The 23180-nt window shown below is 37.2% G+C and overlaps 1 protein-coding gene across 1 annotated transcript in view; it reads left to right on the top strand.

Annotated features, from left to right (window-relative positions):
- The first annotated feature begins 2304 nt into the window (after nt 1–2304).
- The window catches only part of Dnah12 (dynein axonemal heavy chain 12), a 152463-nt gene continuing 131587 nt past the window's right edge, over nt 2305–23180 (top strand). The window contains exons 1-10 of the mRNA XM_048354870.1: nt 2305–2477; nt 10208–10289; nt 10449–10475; nt 12980–13169; nt 15814–15886; nt 16363–16521; nt 17032–17227; nt 19271–19459; nt 19990–20146; nt 21575–21666. Coding sequence (XP_048210827.1) covers nt 2308–2477; nt 10208–10289; nt 10449–10475; nt 12980–13169; nt 15814–15886; nt 16363–16521; nt 17032–17227; nt 19271–19459; nt 19990–20146; nt 21575–21666 — 1335 coding nt within the window. The 5' untranslated portion in view covers nt 2305–2307. The remainder of the gene's footprint in view (nt 2478–10207; nt 10290–10448; nt 10476–12979; nt 13170–15813; nt 15887–16362; nt 16522–17031; nt 17228–19270; nt 19460–19989; nt 20147–21574; nt 21667–23180) is intronic.

Here is a 23180-nt window from a genome sequence, read left to right as displayed (position 1 = left end):
TTTCCTTAAAAGGTTAAATGTAGGGCTGGGAATGTGGCTTAGTGGTAGAGTGCTTGCCTTAGCATGCATGAAGCCTGGGTTCGATTCCTCAGTACCACATATATAGAAAAAGCCAGAAGTGGGGCTGTGGCTCAGTGGTAGACTGCTGGCCTTGAACAAAAAGAAGCCAAGGACAGTGCTCAGGCCCCGAGTTCAAGCCTCAGGACTGGGAAAAAAAGTTAAAAAAATATGCTATCTATATGTGTGTGTATCCAGTGGAATACTATTTAAATAAAAAAAAAGAAATTGTGTTACATAATATGCATGGATGAATCTCAAGCAGACTATTAAAGAAGGCAGATGCAAAAGACTACATAAGTATAATTCTATTCCTATGAAATTTTTATAAGTTGCAAATGTAGACTGACCCAAAGCAGGTTAGTGGTAGCCTGCGGCTAGAGATGGGAGGGAAGATTGCCTGTCTAAGGGAATTTCTTGCAATATGGAAATGTTTTAGAATTGGATGATGGTATTTATTGTAGCACAATTCTGTAAATTTACTCCTCCCTAAAAAAAAAAAAAGAATTATTTGCTTAAAAATAGTGCCAGTGGCTAATGCTTGTAATATAGCTGATATCTGAGGATTGCAAGTTCGAAGCCAGCCTGGGGAAGAAAGTCCATGAGACGCTCATCTCTCAATTAATAACAGAAAAAAAAATCAACCCACAGAAGTGGTGCAGTGTCTCAAGTGGTAGAATGCTGAGCAAAAGGAGCCTGGGGACAGTGCCCAGGCCCAGACTTCAAGCTCCAGGACTGGCAAAAAAAGATAAAAAGATGATTACTTAAAATAGTTACAGGAATTCATTGTGGGGGCAATTTAAAGACCCCATCCTCTTGTGAGTGTATTTATGTAAACCTATTTCTTTTCCAATGGATCTAAGTCCCCGGTCTTGCAGTTTTCCTCGTTTTGAAGACCGTCATTTCCTGAACTCCTTCAAAAGAAAAGCAGTTAACAAATCTCATTCCCTCACCCTCTCTTTACCCGAGTGAAGAATGGTGACAAAAATTACTGATCTGTCCTAGTGCAGTAACTAACTTCCAGGCAGCCTACATCTAGTCCCCCTGGTAGCTGCCCTACTGTTTCCATAGCGACGGCTTTGTTTCTACTGGGTTGGCGACCTTGCTTCTACCGGTTTCTCTGCTGGATCCGGTGCGGTTCTGGAGGTTTCATCTAGTGTTACTCTCCTTCCTTTTTCCAGAAACGACCTCTCTACAAACTACTCTCGTCTGTACAGCCGAGAAGAAATAACCAGGGAGGTACTGGTTCTCTGTATTTCTAATTTCCTTTCTAGGACAGCTCGTCAAGATTTGGGTACAAGCAAAAGTACTCTTTCAAGGCAGAAGTCTCCAAAACCTGTGGGAATTTGTGGAAAATGTCTGTCCCACAGAAAAAATGCGGAGCTACATTTGCAATCCATTAAGTGTGATGATTTTTGCCTGATCACGTTTTTGGAAAGTAGCAAAACTAACATGTAACATTAGTGTTAAAATATTAACGAAGCTAAATGTCAGCTTTTTGGGGAAAAATTTTTTTATTATTGTTGAGTAGTTGTACACAGGGGTTACAATTTCATAAGTCATGTTATGAGTACAGTGCTTCTTGGTCATTGTTCTCCCCCATTTTGCCCCTCCCATTCTTACCCTCACATTACATAATTCATTTTTTACATGATGTACACTGGCTATAATGACTGCATTTGCTCACCCTTCATCTCTCAAGTCATGTGCCCCACCCCCCTCCTATTTGCTCTCCCTTTCATGGGAAAGAGAATTCTTTTTTTTTTTTCCTTTTTTTTTTATTAATTGGACATAAATTTTTTTACAAGGTGTTGTGGAAAGAGGGTGCAGTTACATAGTAGGGCAGTGTGTACATTTCTTATGATATCTTACGGAAAGAGAATTCTTAACTAGATTTTTTTGTTGTTGTTATGGTTTGTATCTAGGGAAACATTCAAACCTAGGAGATTAGAGCTCAAGAGAGATTTAGGGAGCAGAAAATTCAATTTTTAAATTTCAGTTCCTAAAGGGAAAAATGTATGGACTCATTTCTTCATAGCATGTAGGTGACAGAGCTCTACTAGGACATTCTGCCTACTCATTTTAACCATCATTCTTTAGCTACTACTGTACTTGGGAGGAAGATCTAAAATTGTGTAGAATTTTATTTTGTTATTGATTATATTATGAATATATTGAGGCATGCTTTGTGATAATGGCTATCAGGATTTTTTCCTCCTGAAACTGTATTTTAATTTTTAGGGAACCAAGATGTCAGACCCAAACCAAGCTGCCATTGCAGCACAAAAGGAGGCTCTGAACTTGAAGTTACCCCCCATTGCCCATCCTTCAGAAAATGTAGGTGTTGACACACCAAAACAAAGCAAGTTACTAAGCTACAAAAGATCCACAGAACAACAGAAGAAAGTGAATAAGTTGGTGTAAGTAGCATATTAATAAATAATGCTTGCTTGGAATTTATATGAAATGCTCTGTTTTCACAGTCTCATAAAAAGTTTCAACCAGGAACTGGGAATGTAGCTTAGTGGTAGAGTGTTTGCCTAGCATGCATGAAGCCCTGGGTTCGATTCCTCAGTACCACATAAACAGAAAAAAAAAAAGACAGAAGTGGCACTGTGGTTCAAGTGGTAGAGTATTAGCACTGACCAAAAAGAAGCCAGGGGGCTGGGGATATAGCCTAGTGGCAAGAGTGCCTGCCTCGGATACACGAGGCCCTAGGTTCGATTCCCCAGCACCACATATACAGAAAACGGCCAGAAGCGGCGCTGTGGCTCAAGTGGCAGCGTGCTAGCCTTGAGCGGGAAGCCAGGGACAGTGCTCAGGCCCTGAGTCCAAGGCCCAGGACTGGCCAAAAAAAAAAAAAAAAAAAAAAAAAAAAAGAAGCCAGGGACAGTGCTCAGGCCCTGAGTCCAAGGCCCAGGACTGGCCAAAAAAAAAAAAGAAGCCAGGGACAGTGCTCAGGCCCTGAGTTCAAGCCCCAGGACTGGCAAAAAAAAAAAAAAAAGTTTCAACCACAGCCTAATATCAGTGGCTCACTCCTGTAATTTTAGATATCTAGGAGATTTATTTGAAGCCAGCCAAGACAGGAAAGTCATGAAACTCTTATCTTCAATTAGCCACCCATGTGCCCCCCCCACCCCCAAGCTGGAAATGGAGCTGTAAATCAAGTGATAGCAAAAAAGTCTTAGGGAGAAAGTTCAGGCCCCAATTCAAGCCACAGGACTGGAACATACAAAAAAAGTTTCAACCCATGTAGTTGTTCATGTGAAAAGTGTTAATGAATTAACTAGAAAACCAATTGGAAATTGACCATACTGATACTATATACTGTCTACTTTTTCAGACATTGTTATCATCACTTTACTCATATTTCTTACCACAACTCCACAGAGACAGTACTATTTTTTTATTTATTTTTTATTTTTATTTATTTTTGGCCAGTCCTGGGCCTTGAACTCGGGCCTGAGCACTGTCCCTGGCTTCTTCTTGCTCAAGGCTAGCACTCTGCCACTTGAGCCACAGCGCCACTTCTGGCCATTTTCTGTATATGTGGTGCTGGGGAATTGAACCCAGGGCCTCATGTATACGAGGCAAGCACTCTTGCCACTAGGCCATATCCCCAGCCCCAGAGACAGTACTATTATTTTGTTTGTTTTATTTTTTAAGTGAGTAAGTGAAGTATAGATTAGTTAAGTAATTTGCCCAACCTGGAGTTTACATCCAGGTGGCCTATTTCTGGAATCTGCATACTTTAAGCACAGCTATTTTAGCTCTCATTATATTACATCTGTACTGGTCCCTGAAAGTGAAACCAAGTAATTAGGTTTCTACAAATAGTATTACATTTGAAAAGTACTTAATAAAACTAGAATAATTCTACTTGTCATTAAACATTTTCTATACAGAACAGTCTAACAACCTGCCTTTTACTCCCCAGTTTAGTAGAAGCTAAAACTGGCTTTAACTAGAGACTGTGGTAATGGTGATTCAGTTCAACACTTACAGAAAATTTTCTAGGTACCTGAAGCTGTTGGTCTCTGGGGCTAAATAAAAAAGAAAAAAAGAACCATGAATCTTGTTTATAAAATCTTAGTTCAATGCTGAAGTATAAAAAGGGAAATTTCGGGCTTGAAATGTGGCTTAGCGGTAGAGTGCTTGCCTAGCATGCATAAAGCCCTGGGTTCGATTCCTTAGCACCACATACACAGAAAAACCCAGAAGTTGCACTGTGGCTCAAGTGGTAGAGTGCTAGCCTTGAGAAAAAGGAAGCCAGGAACAGTGCTCAGGCCCTGTGTCCCAATCTCCAGGAGTGGCAAAACCAAACAAAAAGGGATTCCTGCTTCTTAATGTATTCTTTCTTTTCTTGGCTAACCTCTTTTATGAATGTTTTTGCAACTAAGTCTCACTGTCACATTATTCATAGTAAGGTGGTCAGTATGATAATTCAAAATTTATAATTTTACTTTTCTTACAATCGCATAAGTCATTTAGCCTCTTCAGGCTTATATTTTTGATAGCCAATCATTCTCTTATATTTAGACCTAAATTTGTAAGGGTAGGAACTGATAACAGTTTGTGTACTCATAGATTATACCTTACTTCCCAAGTCTCTAGGGGATACTTTGTTAGACTTGGAAGGAGGTTCTTAAGGAATTAGTTTGTTCTTACTCCAGTGCTTTCATTATCTCACACTGTCATGTTCAATTACTAGAAGTTCCACACATATACTGTGATTTTAGAAACTTAGAGATATGCTCTGCAAGCAAGGTTGAGGTTGCGTTAACTTTTTCTGTATATTTTTCTTACATTATTTTATTTAAGATCCTGTTGCTATTAAGAATCTGCTGTTGCACAAACACTGGGCTTGTTACTAAGGAGATCATGGAAACGGAAAGGAAAACTGTGTTTAAGAAGTTTATGCCAGGCTGGGAATATGGCTTAGTGGTAGAGTGCTTGCCTAACATGCACGAAGCCCTGGGTTTGATTCCTCAGTACCACATACACAGAAGAAGCCGGAAGTAGCACTGTGGCTCAAGTGGTAGAGTGTTAGCCTAGAGCAAAAGAAACTCAGGGGGAGTGCCAAGGCCCCAAGGTCAAGTCCCAGGGCTGGCAAAAAAAGAAGTTTATGCCAGTTAGGTGCCAGTGTCACATACCTGTAATCCTAGCTGCTTAGGAGGCTGAGATATGAGGATCACAGTTCAAAGCCAGACAGGAAAGTCTGTGAGACTCTTTATCTCCAATTAATGACAAAAAGTTGGAAGTGGTGCCGTAGCTCAAATGATAAAGTGCTAGCCTTGGCAAAAGAAGTTCAGGGACAGTGCCCAGGCCCAGAGTTCAAGCCTCAGGACCAGCAAAGAAAGAAAAGTTTATGCCAGTGAGAGGAGACAATAAATATGCAAAAATCTCCAAACTGTGGGAGTGATATAATAAGCTGGCAGAGATGCAAGTGAGGTGGATTGTTTAGGTTTTTGTAGGCCATAATAAAGAATTCAGATTTTTTTTTTAGTGCAATGGAAGCTGTTAAAATGTCTAAAACAAGAGGTAACATGAATCTAATTTACACTTAAAAGATATCCTAGCTGTTAAGATTAACTCAAGAACATATGCATCAAGAAAATGTGGTACATATGCAGTATGGCATTTTACTCATCTGTTGGAAGGGATGATATTGTATCATTTGAAAAGAACTGGAAGGACCTGGAAAAACAATGTTAAGTGAAGTACGTCAGGCCCAGAGAGGCAAAGGATGCATGTTTTCTCTCTCATATGGCAGCTATAGTTAATTTATAAATAAACACTCAGGGTGGTATGCAAGCATACACACATGTATTAACAGAAGTATGGTATATTCAGGGGAGAATTCAAATTGTGTAATTCCTTAGAAATTCTCATAGTCCAACAAAATGAGCACCAGGAAACTGGTACTTAAAAGGCGGGGGTAGGGCCTAGGGGAGGGGTGTAGACTAAAGAAGAGATGAAGGTAAGTGGAGAATCTAGTCATAAAGTCCAATGCATATCCTACAAAATTATAAACATTGAGGAGGGAGGTAGGTTTGGGAGGGATGGGGGAGAATGATGAAAGGAATGATATTATTGATCAGGATGCATTGTGTTCATAAACTGCTTTGTTGAATGGCAACTCCTTTGTAAAACTACATAAAGATAACAAAAATATAATTAAAAATATTAACTCAGGGGGCCGGGAATGTGGCTTAGTGGTAGAGTGCTTGCCTAGCTTGCATGAAGCCCTGGATTCAATTCCTCAGTGCCACATAAACAGAAAAAGCCAGAAGTGGCACTGTGTCTCAAGTGGAAGAGCACTAGCCTTGAGCACAGAGAGGTTCAAGGACAATGCTGAGGCCCTGAGTTCAAGCCCCAGGACTGGCAAAAAAACCCAGTAACTCAGGGTTGGGAATATGGCCTAGTAGTGGTAGAGTGCTTGCCTCGTATACATGAGGCCCTGGGTTTGATTCCTCAGCACCACATATATAGAAAACAGCCAGAAGTGGTGCTGTGGCAGTGGCAGAGTGCTAGCTAGCCTTGAGCAAAAAGAAGCCAGGGACAGTGCTCAGGCCCTGAGTTCAAGGCCCAGGACTGGCCAAAAAACAAAACAAAACAACAACAACAAAAATTAACTCAATTTGTAGGAACAAATAAATCAGGTTGGATACTATTGCAGTAGTATAGATGGGAATATATGGTAGATAAGGCTGGAGACAGAGGAAGAGAAAAGGTTACAGGGATATACTTTGGAACTAGTGTGGATGGGACTTGCTATTGAATTGGCATTGATGGCTAGATGAATGATAGTACCATTTATAGAGAAGTCTAAGAGATAGAGGGTTGAAGTACCTATGTATTTTAAGGGAAAATATGTTGTTAGGATGTTGGCTATATAAGGCTGGAGAGAGAAAACTCCAGTATTTAGATTTTTTTTTTTTAAAAAGACAGGTTCTATTTAGCCTAAGCTGATCTCCAAACTTAGTTTTAGCCCAGGCTGGTCTCCACCTCTCAATTCTCCTGCCTCAGCCTCCCATATGCTAACTCTATAGGTATGGGATATCACAGTTAATCATTTAAATGGTTTTTGAAGCTAAGTGAAATAATTGAAATCACTAGAAAGAAAGAAAAAAAGAGGAGAATTAGAAGATGAAAGGGAAGAAAAGAAAGAAGGAAATAAGAGAGAAGAGTAAAGGACTAGGGAATAGGCTTTGGGAATTATATTTAGGTGCTGTGCGAGACCAAAGGAGGATATTCTTAGGAGAGGAATGCAAAGGTAAAATGCCTACGAAAATAATATTTATCAAAACAAACTTCAGGAAATGTATTTAAGATTTTTTTCTTCAACTATTTATTTTCTTTGGTCTTTTTTGTTTGTTATCTGTCTTTGGGAGGGTAAAGGGGGGCATAGAAATGGAAGGGCAAAGGATGAACAAATGCAATAGTGGTTCTCAGTAGACACTATGTTGAAAATGAACTATACAACTTGTGACTAGGGATGGGATGGAAAAAATTGGGAGAGAAAAAGGTAAGGAGTGACATTGTCCAAGAAGAAATGTACTCTTTGCCTGACTTATGTAACTGTAGCCCCTTTATAATAACCTTTATAATAACAATTTAAAAACTAAAAAAAAAAAGATGGGTGAGATTTGTGGATAGAGAAAGTTCCAGGAGTGAGATAGAATGTAATGAGTCATGATAGAATTTGGCTTGGACGATTCTGATTCCTGGGACTTTTGCACGAGTCAACATTATTTGGTAGATTTCTAGAGTCCTGGGATTGAGCCTGCCCACTCTCTCTTCTTTGGTTACTATTCTTCTGTATTCAAAAGAGCGATTTCTCTTCACTACATGTAGTCTCTTATGCAGTCTTTTGAAATGATCAAGTTTTTCTTTACTGGATTTTGTTAATATTCAAAGACAGGAAGTAAAAAAAAATCTCTCATGTTCTTTCCAGATCTTACTTATAATTAGTAGAGAAAAACTTGCTCCAGAAATTGTTACTGAATTAAATGATGACACTTACATAGAAAAAACTCAAGGAAGTTAGACATTTTTATGCTGGAATAATTACAGTGCAAGCCTGCCTATGACCTGTGCCAATTAGCCTGCTAAAGTCTGAGCAGAATTCCTTGGAAGTAGCAACACCAAGGAATAGGCAGTTCAGAGAGAGATATAATGGAAGAAGTCTGGCCTGCTTCATTTTTGGTTTTTCTTTTTTAATAAGAGCAATTGACATATGTATTTGATTTTCTGAAATGCCTAGAAAACTATGGCTTCATCTCAATCTCCATATCTGTTTTACTTTTTTATTGTTATTATAAAGGTGATATATAGAGGAGTTACAGTTACATAAGTCAGATAATGAGTAGGTTTCTTTTTGGACAATGTCACCTCTTCCCTTGCTCTCTTCCAGTTTTTCCCTCCCATTCGCACCCACAAATTGTATAGTTCATTTTCAACATAGTGTCTAGTGAGTACCACTGCTGTATTTGTTCATCCTTTGTTTCTTCATTTCTTTCTTCCCCTTTACTCTCCCAAAGGGAGATTAAAACAACAAGATAAAAAGAAAAGAAAAGAGAAAAACAAGGGAAAAAACCCTCGTGTTTTCATTCCCTGGAGTTCATTTTGGTAAATATTATTTTATATGATTAGAAGCACATAGGCATTGTGCCTTGTGTTCTTCCCCTAAGAGTAGCTTCTTCTTGGCCTGCATCTTGAAGATTAAAAGTGAAAAGAAGGAAGACATTTTTAAAACTTATTAATTAGTTGTACAAAGAGGTTACAATTCTATAAGTCAGGTTATGAGTACAGTGCTTCCTGATCAATATCACCCCCTCCATAATCTCATTCACTTTCTCCTCTTCCATCCCTACCTTGAAGTTACTTAGTTCAATTTTTAAATAATATACATTGAATATAATGTTGGTACTTTTGTCACTTTTCCTCCCTCCACTCATGTCCTCCATTTGCCTACCCATAAAACATGTTTCCACTTCCTGGTATTCATTTTGATAAACAGTTAATAAGCTGTTCAAAGGAGTTACACTTTTGGACTCCTCCCCTAAGAATACCCTCCTTTAGTCAGTTTGTGGGTTAGGAAGAGACTTGTATATATTACCATGAATGTTTGTATTTTGGATCTAGCTTCCACATATGAAAGAAAACACATACTGTTTGTTGCTCTGAACCTGACTTCACTTAATATAATTTTTCTAGCTCCATCCATTTCCTTGAAAAAGACATATTATTCTAATAGATGAATAAAATTTCATTGCATACTTGTACCACATTTTCTTGATCTACTTGTCCACTGAAGAGCATCTGGACTGTTTCTAAAACTTGGCTACTGTGAATAGAGCAGCAATGAACATGGATGTGCAAGTTTTTTTAACCATATGACTCATAATACCCTAGATGCCCCAAAGCTGGACCATAAGATAGTTCTATGTTTAGTTCTTCGAGGCCAAATTTCCTAAGGAATAAACTATTCCACACACAGTTTTACTTCATGTAGAAAATTCTTCGGAGTTTTAGTTTAGTATATAGTTTATATTTAGTTTACTATAGGCTCAGTAAAATTTATAGGGAGACAAGGATGTTTAAGAAAGCTATTTCAAGGCTGCTTCAATAGTATAGAGTATTTAGAATATGGGAGAGAAAAGTTTGCTCTGCACTTGTCAAACAACATTTGGAATTCTGGGATCAAATTTTAAGACAGAAATTGATAAACAAGGAGAGTGAGGAAATTTGGAAGTACATAACTTGAAGGAAGCAGGTTTGCTTAACTGGTAAACATCTAGGCTTAGTCAGGCCAGAGTTCAAATACCGTTTGTACAGATGATTAGCCATGTGAATTTGGTAAGTTATGTAACTTTATCTTCAGTGTCCCAGTCTCCTTCAGCTTATTTCATCATTGCCATCACACTTGGAAAAGATTTCCTTTTTTAATCCCATACCTTTAAATAATACCTGAATAATTTAAAAATTAAGATCTCATCAATGATGGCTATAAAGATTTGTTATTCATAGATTCAGTCAGATTAACAGAGCCTTTAATATTGTTGACAATATCCAACTTACAATGTTTTAATAATTAATGCTAATTTTATATTCAAGAGTCATGCATTGTTCTAACTATAAATTTCAGAATTGATGGAGCAAGAACAAATCTAGCCAAAACTCTAGGTAAAAGAGTACCTCCATCACCAGAGCCCGATTATCCTTCAGCTGTAAGTAGCATTTTCTCTTAAATTTTTTTCTTATACCATTTTAATTCTTAAATAAGTCAACCTTAGTATAGCTAAGTTTTAAAAAGAATTGATATATTTTAAACTATGATTTAAAGTTTCCTTCTTGGTTTAATTGTGTTTTTGTTTTTGTTTTGACAGATGACCAGTGAACTTAAAAAAAAAGGAGTGAGTTCAATTTTCTGGTTTTTAAGATAAAGTAATAATTACAAAGCAGTTTGTTGTAAGACAATCTTCTAAGTCCAACCCTAGGGAAAAAAAATTGAAACATTCTTGTTTTCTTTATCTAAGAGAACAAGCATGTCGTAGAGAATAAAATAAGTTTTAATAGTTACATTTTGTGTTCTTACTCATTTAAAAATTAGTTGTGTAAACATTTAAGTTTGTATTCCAAAGCATTGAAATAGCTCTACAAAGGAAATACATCTCTTTTAAAATTAGGATGTTGATATACTGATGGTTGTTTATCCTCTCCACAAACACTCATCAAGAGACTACTGGGGCTGGGAATGTGGCTTAGTGGTAGAGTGCTTGCCTAGCATGCACAAAGCCTTGATTTGGTTCAACTTCCCAGCACCACAAAAACAGAAAAAGCCAGAAGTGGTGCTGTGGCTCAAGAGGTAGAGTGCTAGACTTGAGCAAAAGAAGCTCAGGGACAGTGCTCAGGCCCTGAGACTGAAAAAAAAAAAAAGAAGAAAAAAGAAAGAAAAAGAAAAAGAAAAGTAAAAAAGGAGTCTACTATATGCTAGCTTTGTACTAGGTTCTGGAGAAAAGAAAATGAGCATGGGTAATGATATGGGCCTATGATAAGACTGGTAGAAAGATGATATGTAAAATTGGCTTAATAACAATAGATAAAAAAAATTAGGGGAGGGCTGGGAATATGGCCTAGTGGCAAGATGAGGCCCTGGGTTCGATTCCTCAGCACCACATATACAGAAAATGTCCAGAAGTGGCACTGTGGCTTAAGTGGCAGAGTGCTAGCCTTGAGCAAAAAAAACCAGGGACAGTGCTCAGGCCCTGAGTTCACCGCCTAGGACTGGCCAAAAAAAAAAAAAAAAAGAAAAAAAATTAGGGGGGAGTTGGTTACACAAAAGAAGATATTATTTAGCATGTTTTCAGAGGAGGCTGTTTGTTTTCTAAGTCTACCAGGTTTTCTTTGGGTGTAGAGAACTATAAAATTGAGAATATTTGGAGAATATTTGGAAGAACCTCTTTTTAGCCAGTCAAGGTGTTTCCCTTTTTCTTTCTGGTAATAGGTTTGAACTCAGGCCTTGGTGTTTGGTTGGCTTGCTAGTTTGGCTGGTGCTCTACTCCTTGACCATTGTCCCTCAAACCTGCTTTTTTCTTGTTATTTTGGAATTGTAGTCTTGTAGACTTTTATGCTTAAAGTTTTGAATTGCAATTCTCAGCTTCTTGAGTGGCTAGGATTACAGGCATGAGCTACCGCCACCCAGCTTGACTTTATGATTTTTGTTTTGTTTTGTTTTTTGCCAGTCGTGGGGCATGAACTCGGGGCCTGAGCACTGTCCCTGGCTTCTTTTTTTTTTTTTTTTTGGCCAGTCCTGGGCCTTGGACTCAGGGCCTGAGCACTGTCCCTGGCTTCTTCCCGCTCAAGGCTAGCACTCTGCCACTTGAGCCACAGCGCCGCTTCTGGCCGTTTTCTGTATATGTGGTGCTGGGGAATCGAACCTAGGGCCTCGTGTATCCGAGGCAGGCACTCTTGCCACTAGGCTATATCCCCAGCCCCCCCTGGCTTCTTTTTGATCAAGACTAGCACTCTACCACTTGAGCCACAGTGCCACTTCGGACTTTTTCTATATGTGTGGTGCTGAGGAATCCAACCCAGGGAGGGCTTCATGTATACAAGGCAAGCACTTTACCACTAGGTCATATCCCCAGCCTTTATAATTATTTTTTACTGGCTTGTTCTTTCATGCACCTGTGTTATACTTATATAGGCCTTGTGGAATGTTACAGTGTTTCTTAAGGCCAGTCCTCCATTGTAGACTTTTTTTTAAAGGTTTTCTTAGCTCTTGTTGCATACTTAATTTTTCCACAAGAACGTCAGTATCAAGTTATCTAGTCTCATAAAAATGATGATATTTGCAGATTTTTAATATACATTGTGTTAATTTGTGGACAAACTGAAACTTTCATGATTTTAAAATGTTGCTAATAAGATTAAGATTGTTTTTCCATTTGCCCATTTTTGTCAGATTTTTTATTCTTATAGGAGAATTTGTGAATTATACATACTCTTGTATCAAATTATATCACTTGTATCAATTATACCAGTCTTAAATCAAAATACAATTGTCAAAACATGGGTTTTGTGTCATATAACATTCTCAGCAATGTTTAACTATTTATTTAATTAATGTCCATTTGTTCACCAAAAGAGTAACAACTTAGATGAAGGATCGCTTTTGTCTGGAGAAAATGAAGACTATAATTAAGAACATTAATTTGTCAAGAACTCATTGCAAAGAAAGGATAAAATGTTTACTTTGTAAGGCATAGTTTTGTGTAAAATAATTTTATTCCTGAAAACCTGTTTTTTATAGGATATTTTTATTCTAAAGGAATGCTCTTTTGGGAAGACAGAGCTTAGGAGTTACACTGAAATGTTGAATCACACAGGCCACTTAATTTTTGTATTATCTTCTCAGTTCAACTATATTTATATGAAGGAATGTGTAGAAAGTAGTCCTATCGTACCTATTCAGCAAGAATGGCTGGACCACATGCTAATGCTGATACCTGAGCACTTAAAAGAAGGGAAAGAAAGAGAAGAACTGATTGAAAGCCTCAAAAATGAGGTAGCAAATGATTTTGAAAAAAGTATGAAGAGATATTTGGGTAAGTAGCATCTGACACTTACTTTCGCCCCTAAAACTGAAACAACAATAGAAGTAAAATTAATAATGAACAATATATATTTAAAGTGTATGGGGCCAGGCATGGTGGCACATGTCTGAAATCTTAGGTAGGTAAGAGGTGGAAGTAGGAAGACTTTGAGAGACCTTATCTGAAAAATAAACTAAAAATGGCTAGGAGTGTTGCTCAAGTGGTCAAACACTTGCCTAGTAAGTGCAAGGCCCAGTACTGAAAAAAAAAAAAGAACAAATCTTATGTATATATTTCGTAGATATTATTTCTACTTAATTTTTTTATTGTGAATCTGTCCTATAATTAAGATCTTTGTAATTTAAGGGCTTAGTAATTTTTGTACCTATTGTGACTGATTTTTTTTTACTTTGTCTTTATGGTTTTAGCTATCTTATTGATAGGCTTATTAGGAAATGTTAATGTATTTGGGAAGTTTTATTAGAAATTTAACCTTTGCGATTTTTACTGTAGTTTTTATTTATTTATTTATTTTTTATTTTATTTTATTTTTTTTGCCAGTCCTGGGCCTTGGACTCAGGGCCTGAGCACTGTCCCTGGCTTCTTCCCGCTCAAGGCTAGCACTCTGCCACTTGAGCCACAGCGCCGCTTCTGGGCGTTTTCTGTATATGTGGTGCTGGGGAATCGAACCTAGGGCCTCGTGTATCCGAGGCAGGCACTCTTGCCACTAGGCCATATCCCCAGCCCCTTTATTTTTTAATTGAAAGAATTATATATATATTTATCACAAACAACATGTGTATACATTTTGTATACACTTGTATACATTTTGTAATGACTAAATTATTTACCAGACCTCATAGATCATCTTTTTGTTTTTGGTGTTGGTTTTAGGGTTTGAATTCAGGGCCTTGAGCTGGTCAGACAGCTCTACTATTGAGTCAAGCCATCACTTCTTTTATGGGGTGGTTATTTTTTGATAGTCTCTCTTCCTGCCTAGGTGCCTACTTAGTTGGCAATCCATGTATTTTGGGTGTCCCATTATAGGTAGAATAGTAGATGTGTGGTAAGTGAATAATAGGCATGTGCCTAAGTGTCTAGCTCTTAATTGAGAAAGGGTCTCATGAACTTTTCTTAACAGTCTGGCTTCAAACTATGATTTTCCCAATCTCAGCCTTCTAAGTAGCCACAACCACATGTTCCCAGCTTACTTATGACTTTGTGTGTGTGTGTGTATGTGTGTGTGTGTGTGTGTGTGTGTGAACACTTAAATTTCCTCCATTAGCAGTATTCATAGTACAATACAAAGACAAGTAGAGTGGTTCACTATTGTAATCATAATCATTCCAGAAGTGGAGGTAGGAGGATTTGAGGCTCACATGGTGGAAAATATGAGACTCTTTCCTGGAATAAAAAAGAAAAAGGAAGGACTGGGAATATGGTTTAGAGGTAGAGTGCTTGCATGAAGCCCTGTGTTGGATTCCTCAGCACCACATAAACAGAAAAGCTGGAAGTGGTGCTGTGGCTCAAGTGGTAGAGTGCTAGCCTTAAGCAAAAAGAAGCCAGGGACAGTTCCCAGGCCCTGAGTCCAAGCCCCAGAACTAGCCAAAAGAAAAAAAAGAAGAAAAAGGACTGAGATGTAGCTCTTTGAGTTCAAACCACACTACTACTACTACTACTACTACTACTACTACTACCAAACAAAGAACAAAACCACAGGTCATTGTTTTTCACAGTCAACATATTTTACTTAGGTCTCCTGAACTTGCTCCTCCTATCTGACTCAACAACCCTTCTCCCCAACTTCCTTTCCCCTAGCCTCTGGTAACTACTGAAGGGTTAAATTAAAGTGACTCGGTTCTGAGGTGTTAGTTTGTTGTTTACATTAAAATATAAATGACCCTGAGCATGCATAAAACCCAGGCTTGTTTGTGCTAAAGCTGTTGAGCTGCAAATTCCTAGAACAAAGCTATCTTAAAGTCAGGCTCCACTCTGCTGTGCCTGGCCTTGGGAAAATTGTCAATCACCCCATTTGGCAGGACAGCTTGTAAAAACCCAGGCAGCCGGGGAAACTCCCTTGATAACCTTTGACCATCCTAGAATATCCCTAGCCCAGAGCCAATCAGCCTTCAGTCCGTACCCTAATTCTGCCCAAACACCTGGTTGCTGTAAATTTCGTAGTTTTTGCCTTGATAAGCCCTGTAAAAATCCAACTCAGGGCTTCCTCCCTATCTCCGCTGTGTCGGTGTAAGGGACAAGACCCGAGTTGCAGCTCGCCTGAATAAAGCCTTGCTTTTGCATTTCTGAACGTCTGGCTCTCGGTGGTCTTCTTGGTGGGTTTCTCTCGACTTGGGCATTACACTACTATGGGAGGCTTAAAAAGTTATTAAAAAATAAATCTAAGAGATTATGCCAGTGACTGTTGAGTAGATAAAATGCAAGAAATGGATGATCAGTTGCTTTGCTGTCTGAATTTGTTTCAGAAGTAAGGCTAAGATATTACTAAGAACTTTATTTTGTTTCAAGTTATTATCTTATTCTCTTATACTTATTTTAGTTCACAACAATTTGTAATATCCACATCAAAAGTTAGACTTTGATATGAATAGTTCTTGGAATTTCAAAAAAATTAATGTATTATGTATGTATATTTTAGTTCGGAGTGTTCTTGTGAGACCTTCAGTTGACTGGCTTGAAGATGAAGGAGGCCCCTTACCTGAATCTCCTATGTGAGTACATTATTTTGAAAACAATATTTTCTAGGTTTCCATATATCTTGAAAATGAACTCATCTTATACTCAAGTTTAAAATTATGAAATCCAAAAATATTCTGACACTATATAAAAAAAAGATGTCCTGTGTATTATTGCTTATCTTGTTCTGCCTACATAATCAGAAGAGCCTTTATGAATGAATATCCAGGTTGACCTTGAGTAAACTCTGGTGTATGCCAGACAAATTTTTCTGTATACTTCTGTATACTTCTTTTCTGTATACTGTATTCTTAACTTTTCTTTGTCTTTGGTAACTGAGCCAGAGCATAGTGGCTTAGAAGAATTCTCACATTGGGGCTAGGATTCTGTGTTACCCACAGATTATTTTTGGAGATAATACACTTATGAATTTTTGATGTATTTATTCTAACTATAAGAATGATTTCTTAAAATATAGTATACATTGTTTAATTGTGTTTTGCTTTTCCAGAGGACTAGATTATTCTAAACCATGGCATTCAAGCTATGTGCATGCAAGAAATCAAATATTAGCTAATTTGCACATTGTTCATCCAACTATGAAACAATTACTGGATATTGGTTATGCAACATTTGCTAATACACTTTTGCTGGACTTCACAGGAATTAGGTAGAATTTTGTATTTATTAACTAACATTTTAAATTTGAATATTTCTTTAGCATTTAATTTTGTCTGTATAATTTCTAAAGTAATTCATAAATGTTCAAGATATTTGTTTATATTTTTGGATGTAAATTTTTTAAAATTTCAATAGTTATTTATTTATTTAGTTTTTGCCAGTCCTGGGCCTTGGAATCAGGGCCTGAGCACTGTCCCTGGCTTCTTCTCGCTTAAGGCTAGCACTTCGACACCTGAGCCACAGCGCTCCTTCTGGCTGTTTCGAACCGAGAGCTTCATATATTGGAGGCAAGCACTCTTGCCACTAGGCCATATTCCCAGCCCCCTCAATAGTTATTTATTAAAACCAGGTTTACATATGTGTTTCTCTGGGTTCAATCCTCAGTACTACCCCAAAACAAAATGAAACAAAACATAACTTCCCCTCCCCCCCCAAGAAGCTCTTAAAATCCTGTCATTTGTTTAACTCTATAATTTATTTTTATTTTTCTAATAAATAGAGAGAGAGGCCCAATTGATTGTGAAGTACTAAGAAATGACCTATCACTTCAAACTATAAAAGCAGAAGAGAAAATAATGAACACATGGTATCCGAACGTTATAAGTCTCTTTACCAAGAAGGAAGCACTAGAAGGCATTAAGCCTGATAAGTTGGAATCCTTTTATAACTGTGTTTCCACACTTATGTCAAATCAGGTAAATACACTGCATATTAAATTATATTAAAATCAACTTACTATTTTAAATAAAATTCTATTAAACACAGTGCTAAGGTAATTCTTTTGAAATTAATAGACATGTTTAATTATAGTTTTTATTTAAACAGATTCAGCCAGAAAGTTCTTAGTTTCTGAATGGGGATATACACTTGCCTAGTCTACATGAGGTTTTGGATTCAATTCCCATCACCAATGAATGAATGAATCAACAAATAATAATGAAAGAGGAAAGCTTAAAAACATGTGTCAATAGTATTAATGATTACTTGACTCATGCTAAAAGACTACAAGCTAATTTTCTGTAGTTTTATTGGAGTATGTTAAGAAAAGTGCTACCCTAGTAAATTTATTTCTGAAGTCATCACATCCTAGGCTGATTGATTTTCATAAAATGTGGGTTCAAAATGTTATTGATTGCCAGATGTTGATGGCTCACATCTATAATCCTAGCTATTCAGGAAGCTGAGATCTGAATTTCATGGTTCAAAGCTAACCCACACAGGAAAGTCTGTGAGAATAGTTTCTTCAATTAATCACTGGTGAGCCAGAAGTAGAACTTTAGTTCAAGTGGTAGAGTGCTATTCTTGAGTTAAAAAGCCCAGGAACAGTGCCTAGGCCCTGAGTTCAAGTCTCAGTACCAGCACACACAATATTATTGATCATCTTTCAATGATAATTAATGCAGAATACTAATCTGTGCAATTGTGTTATGCAATTGTGTATAGATAGACTTCTCAAAATTTTTACTATTGTATGATATAATTCTAGAAAATTAGTTTTGAATTAAAACTGTTCCTTTGGTAAATATCTCCAAAGAATGCATGAATGTTGCCTTGTATCTTTAAGTAGAAAATAAATTTGTTTAGCATTTATCTGTAACATTGTAACTACTATAACTGATTTTCTTTCCATCTTTTAAGAGAATATGGTTATGTGTTAAGAAGTAAGGAAATGATCATTTTAGAGAACATTCAGATCCATGTTTGTTAGCTGGCTTAAATTTCCAATAGTTGATTTTGTGTAAGAATACTTTTTTTTTTGGCCAGTCCTGGGCCTTGGACTCAGGGCCTGAGCACTGTCCCTGGCTTCTTCCCGCTCAAGGCTAGCACTCTAACACTTGAGCCACAGCGCCGCTTCTGGCCGTTTTCTGTATATGTGGTGCTGGGGAATCGAACCTAGGGCCTCGTGTATCCGAGGCAGGCACTCTTGCCACTAGGCTATTATCCCCAGCCCTTTATTTTTTTAATGCTTAGGCACATCATACATCTTTCTAAGTTCTATTGGCTTCACCTTCACTAGAAATACAGCTCCAGAGGAAAAAAATACTCAGAATTCTAGTGTTCGGTGATTTCTGTTTTGTAAATAGTGTCATAATGGTGGGTTTCAAGTTGCTAAAGTTTAGCAGCTCCCCAAACCTTTGGATATTTGACAATTGGCTCTTGTGACAATAGGAACGAGCTTTAATATACCACACCTTATGTTTATGCTACACTACAATCTCACCTTCAGGTATTAGGCTTTCTCTCTGGATTTTTTTTTTTTTTTTTTTTTTTTTTGCCAGTCCTCTTGGTTTCAGGGCCCGAGCACTGTCTCTGGCTTCTTTTTGCTCAAGGCTAGTAGCACTGTACCTCTTGAGCCACAGCGCCACTTCTGGCTTTTTCTGTTTATGTGGTGCTGAGGAATCCAACCTAGGGCATCATGCATGCTAGGCAAGCACTCTACCTCTAAACCACATTCCCAGCCTCTCTGGGATGTTTTATGTGCCAGGGACAGTCGTATTAAATAATGTAGATGGTTGTCTTTAGATTGTTAATATTTGATATAAAATTTGTGATTTCTGTATATTGTTGTATTTATTGCTTTGGATTTTGTTCATTAAGAATATACTGTGTTGAATGATGATAATTTCAGGACTACTGTAGATGATTTGATAGAATGGCTTAATTATATACAATAACACTGCTATTAGGAAAGGTTAAATTTGCACTTTTTAAAATAATAGTAATTTTATGATATTCAGCTAAAGGATTTCTTACGGAGAACTGTAGAAGGATTTGTAAAACTTTTTGACCCAAATGATAAAGAAGGGCTGCCAATATTTAAGATGGAATTGACATTTGATGAAGATAGAATGGAATTTTATCCTACTTTTCAAGATTTGGAAGATGTTGTTGTGGGATTGGTAGAGCGAATAGCTGATGCTCTGCAGGTATTACCTCAGCCTTCCCCATCATGTTCTTTAAATGGCTGTATTTCAGAGTTTAAATTTATTTGAGTTGAATATTTCTGTAGTATTTGTATGTTACCTATTTTTTTCCTTTCCTCAAATATTTAAAATTAGAAAGTATTTTCTTTTTGTAAATATCTTCCAGTTGAAAGTGTTTTTTCTTCTTTGATCTTTTCTTATATTTATAAACTAATTATTTGTGCATGTCCCCTTCCAGTACTGAATCGTGAGCTTCTTAAGAACAAGATCTGATTTACATTTGTTCTTTCCAATGTTCTTTAATATGATTACTTTGAAATAATAATAGTATTTTTTGAGTGAAAGAAAACTAAAACAGTTTAAGTTTTCATATTAGACTACAAACAATTCACTTTCAAACTAATAATTTGCATTGAGTTACCTTTTTTGGACCCTGGAAATCTGAGGAGAATGCTAAAAATAATATAAGTTCTCCAATTAGATTTTTTTGCAGTTATGTATTTATCACATGTGTTTATATTTTTTTGTGTTAGACTGTCCAAACAGTACCCTCTTGGCTATCAGGAACTCAAGCACCTGTAACTCTTGATACAGAACTTCCTGAACATGTATTATGTTGGGCACTTGACACGCTGAAGGAAGCAGTATATCAGAACTTAGAAGGTGCAAAGAGACATTATCAGACATATGGTATATATGAACTATTTAATATTGCACATCTTTTATGACTTAAATTAAAACTAGAATTTGCTCAGATACTTGGTTTGGGACTCTTATGAAAGAGCAAGAAGAGTCAGAAATAGACATAAATGTGACTTTTGGTAGAGTCAGGAGTCAAATCCCTGTTGAGCAATCCAAAGGATGAATGAATATTAATGGAAACAAGTTGATAAAGGGTAGAAAGAAGAGATCTTGGAATAAGGAAAATGTTAAATCAAGGGAAGTAAAATCAAGTTAGTTTCAGAGAATAGTTTAGAATAGCCTGTAGCTTAGTTTACTGGCCTTTAGTCTCCTTAATTGTGTATGAAAGCAGGATGGATGGTTGTTGTTTGACAGTGTATTAGTTAAAAATCTTCTATTGTGTGACATTATCTGTTTATTTAAGTCAGCTTAAAAGCATCACATTCTGTATTTTTTAATTGTCATAGTAATGTACAGAGGGGTTACAGTTACATATGTAAGGCAGTGAGTACATTTCTTATTAAACTTTTTACCTCCTCCTTCGTTTTTCTTCCACCTTCCCCCCTCCCTGGTTTCCTCCCCATCCTCCCCGAGTTGTACAGTTGGCTTATAGCATGTAGTCTTGTATGTACTGCTGTTGCATTGGTTTGCCTTTTACCCTTTGTGTCTCCATTTTGGTGTTCCCCTTCCCTAGTTCTGATTAACGTATTTACAATATCCAGTGTACCAAAGTTAGTTACAGTGACAACAGGGGCAAAGGCATGGGGAAGACAAAAGAAAAGGCATTATTTCATAGGGTACATTGGAAATAACAACAACAAAGATAACACACTTATTTCCAAACTTGTAATTCATTTCTCTTAGGATTATCTTATGTGATCATATATACATAGCTACTGAGCTATTGTGCTTCTCTTCTAGGACTATCCTAGACAAGTACTAATTGTTTCCAATGAGTGAAACCATAGAATTTATGTTTTTTGGGGTCTAGCTCACTTCACTTAGTATGAGTTTTTCCAAGTCTTTCCATTTCCTCATGAATGGGGCTAAGTCATTCCTTCTAATAGATGCATAGAATTCCATTGTGTACATGTACCACATTTTCTTGATCCATTATCTACTGAGGTGTATTGCCTTTATTTTAAAAGATATTTAACTCAGTTAACTAAATATCTTGGTTTAGTCTGCCTATTATTTTAAATGTAGTAATCCACATATGTTTATGCTCTATTAGTATAATCTTTGAGGAACTGGAGGCATTGCTCAAGTGCTACAGTACAAAACATAAGCCAGGCAAGGGCATGAGACCCTGAGTTCAAGGTCTAAAAAATACCAATACAAAAAAAAATACTTGAATAGGCTACCCTGTTGTATGATAATGCAGAATGCATTTTACTCAGTGCTATTGAGATTTTAAATTAGAGTATTACTTTTCAGTTGAAAAATATAATTGGCTTCTGGATGGGACTGCTGTGAAAATGATAGAGAATTTTCAGGCAGAAGATCATACTTTTGATGACTACACAGAAGTAAGTAATAATTTCATTTTTAATTAATATTGCTTTATCTATTTGGGTCTTCAATATTAGGCACATATACTGTTTTCTCTCATTGAATTGACCTCTTTATAATTCCATAATGACTTCTCTTATCACTTTTTACTTTTTAGTGCTGGGGATCAAGTCAAGAATGTTATGCATCCTAGGCAAGCATTCTACCTCTGTACCCCCAAATACTTTCTGCTTTTTTTGTTGTTGTTGTTGGTAGTGGGGCTTGAACTCTGGGCCTGGGTGCTGTCCCAGAGCTCTTCAGCTCAAGGCTAGCACTCTACCTCTTGAGCCACAGTTCCACTTCTGGTTTTCTGGTGGTTAACTGGAGACAAGTCTCAAGGAATTTCCTTCCCCGGGCAGGCTTTGAATCAGGATCCTCACATCTCAGACTCCTGAGTAGCTAGGACTATAGGTGTGAGCCACTGGTGCCGGCCCACTTTTTGCTACTTTTGATTTACTATATATCTTATTTGGTATAATATAGTTTCTCTTGCTTTCTTTTGAATGCTATTTGCATAGAAAAATATTATTTTATTTTATACATTCAGTTTGTATGTGTCCTTAGAGGTAAAGCAAATATTTTTGTAGTCATTAGGTAGTTGGGTCTTAGGTTTTTATTTTTATTTGTTTATTATCTCTGTAGTGGACTTCCATTTAGTTAGAAATTTTAACCCATTAACAATTAAGATAATATTGATAGGTAAGGTCTTGTGAGAATCATTTTATAACTTGTTTTGAAGTTGTTGTTGTTTCTTTCTCCTGCTTTCATAGTTCAGTGTGATTTGCCACTGAGCTACATCCCAGATCCCTGAGGATTTTTATTTTTTATTTTTTTGGCCAGTCCTGGGCTTGAACTCAGGGCCTGAGCCCTGTCCCTGGCTTCTTTTTTGCTCAAGGCTACCACTCTACCACTTGAGCCACAGTGCCACTTCTGGCTGTTTTCTATATATGTGGTGCTGGGGAATTGAACCCAGGGCCTCATGTATAAGAGACAAGCACTCTTGCCACTAGGCCATATCCCCAGCCCCCGGAGGATTTTTTAAAATGTACTTTCATGTCATGTATAATAAAGATTGTCCTTTCTAATTCATATACCTTGTCTACGGCCATACCACCCTGAACGCGCCCAATCTCGTCTAATTCATATACCTTTAATTTTTTCTGACATAATTTATCTAGCTAATATCTCTGATACAATGTTCTTTGCTATTCCTGGTGTGTTAAAAATTTTTTTTTTCTGTTTTTGAGCTCTGGGCCTGGATGCTGTCCCTAAACTCCTTTTGCTCAAGGCTAGCACTCTACCACTTGAGACACAGTACCACTTCCGGCTTTTTCTGTGATTTAATTGGAGATAAGAGTCCCTCAGACTTTCCTGCCCTGGAGTTGGCTTTAATCCTCATATCTCACCCTCCTGAGTAGCTAAGATTACAGAGTAAGCCACTAGAGCTGGCTGCTAAATTTTTCTTTTTTTTTTTTTTTTTTTTTTGGCCAGT

Source organism: Perognathus longimembris, chromosome 10, assembly GCF_023159225.1.
Source record: "Perognathus longimembris pacificus isolate PPM17 chromosome 10, ASM2315922v1, whole genome shotgun sequence".
Taxonomy (NCBI): Eukaryota; Metazoa; Chordata; class Mammalia; order Rodentia; family Heteromyidae; genus Perognathus; species Perognathus longimembris.
The sequence above is the reverse complement of the archived record's forward strand: the minus strand, read 5'-3'. Positions and strand labels throughout refer to the sequence as shown.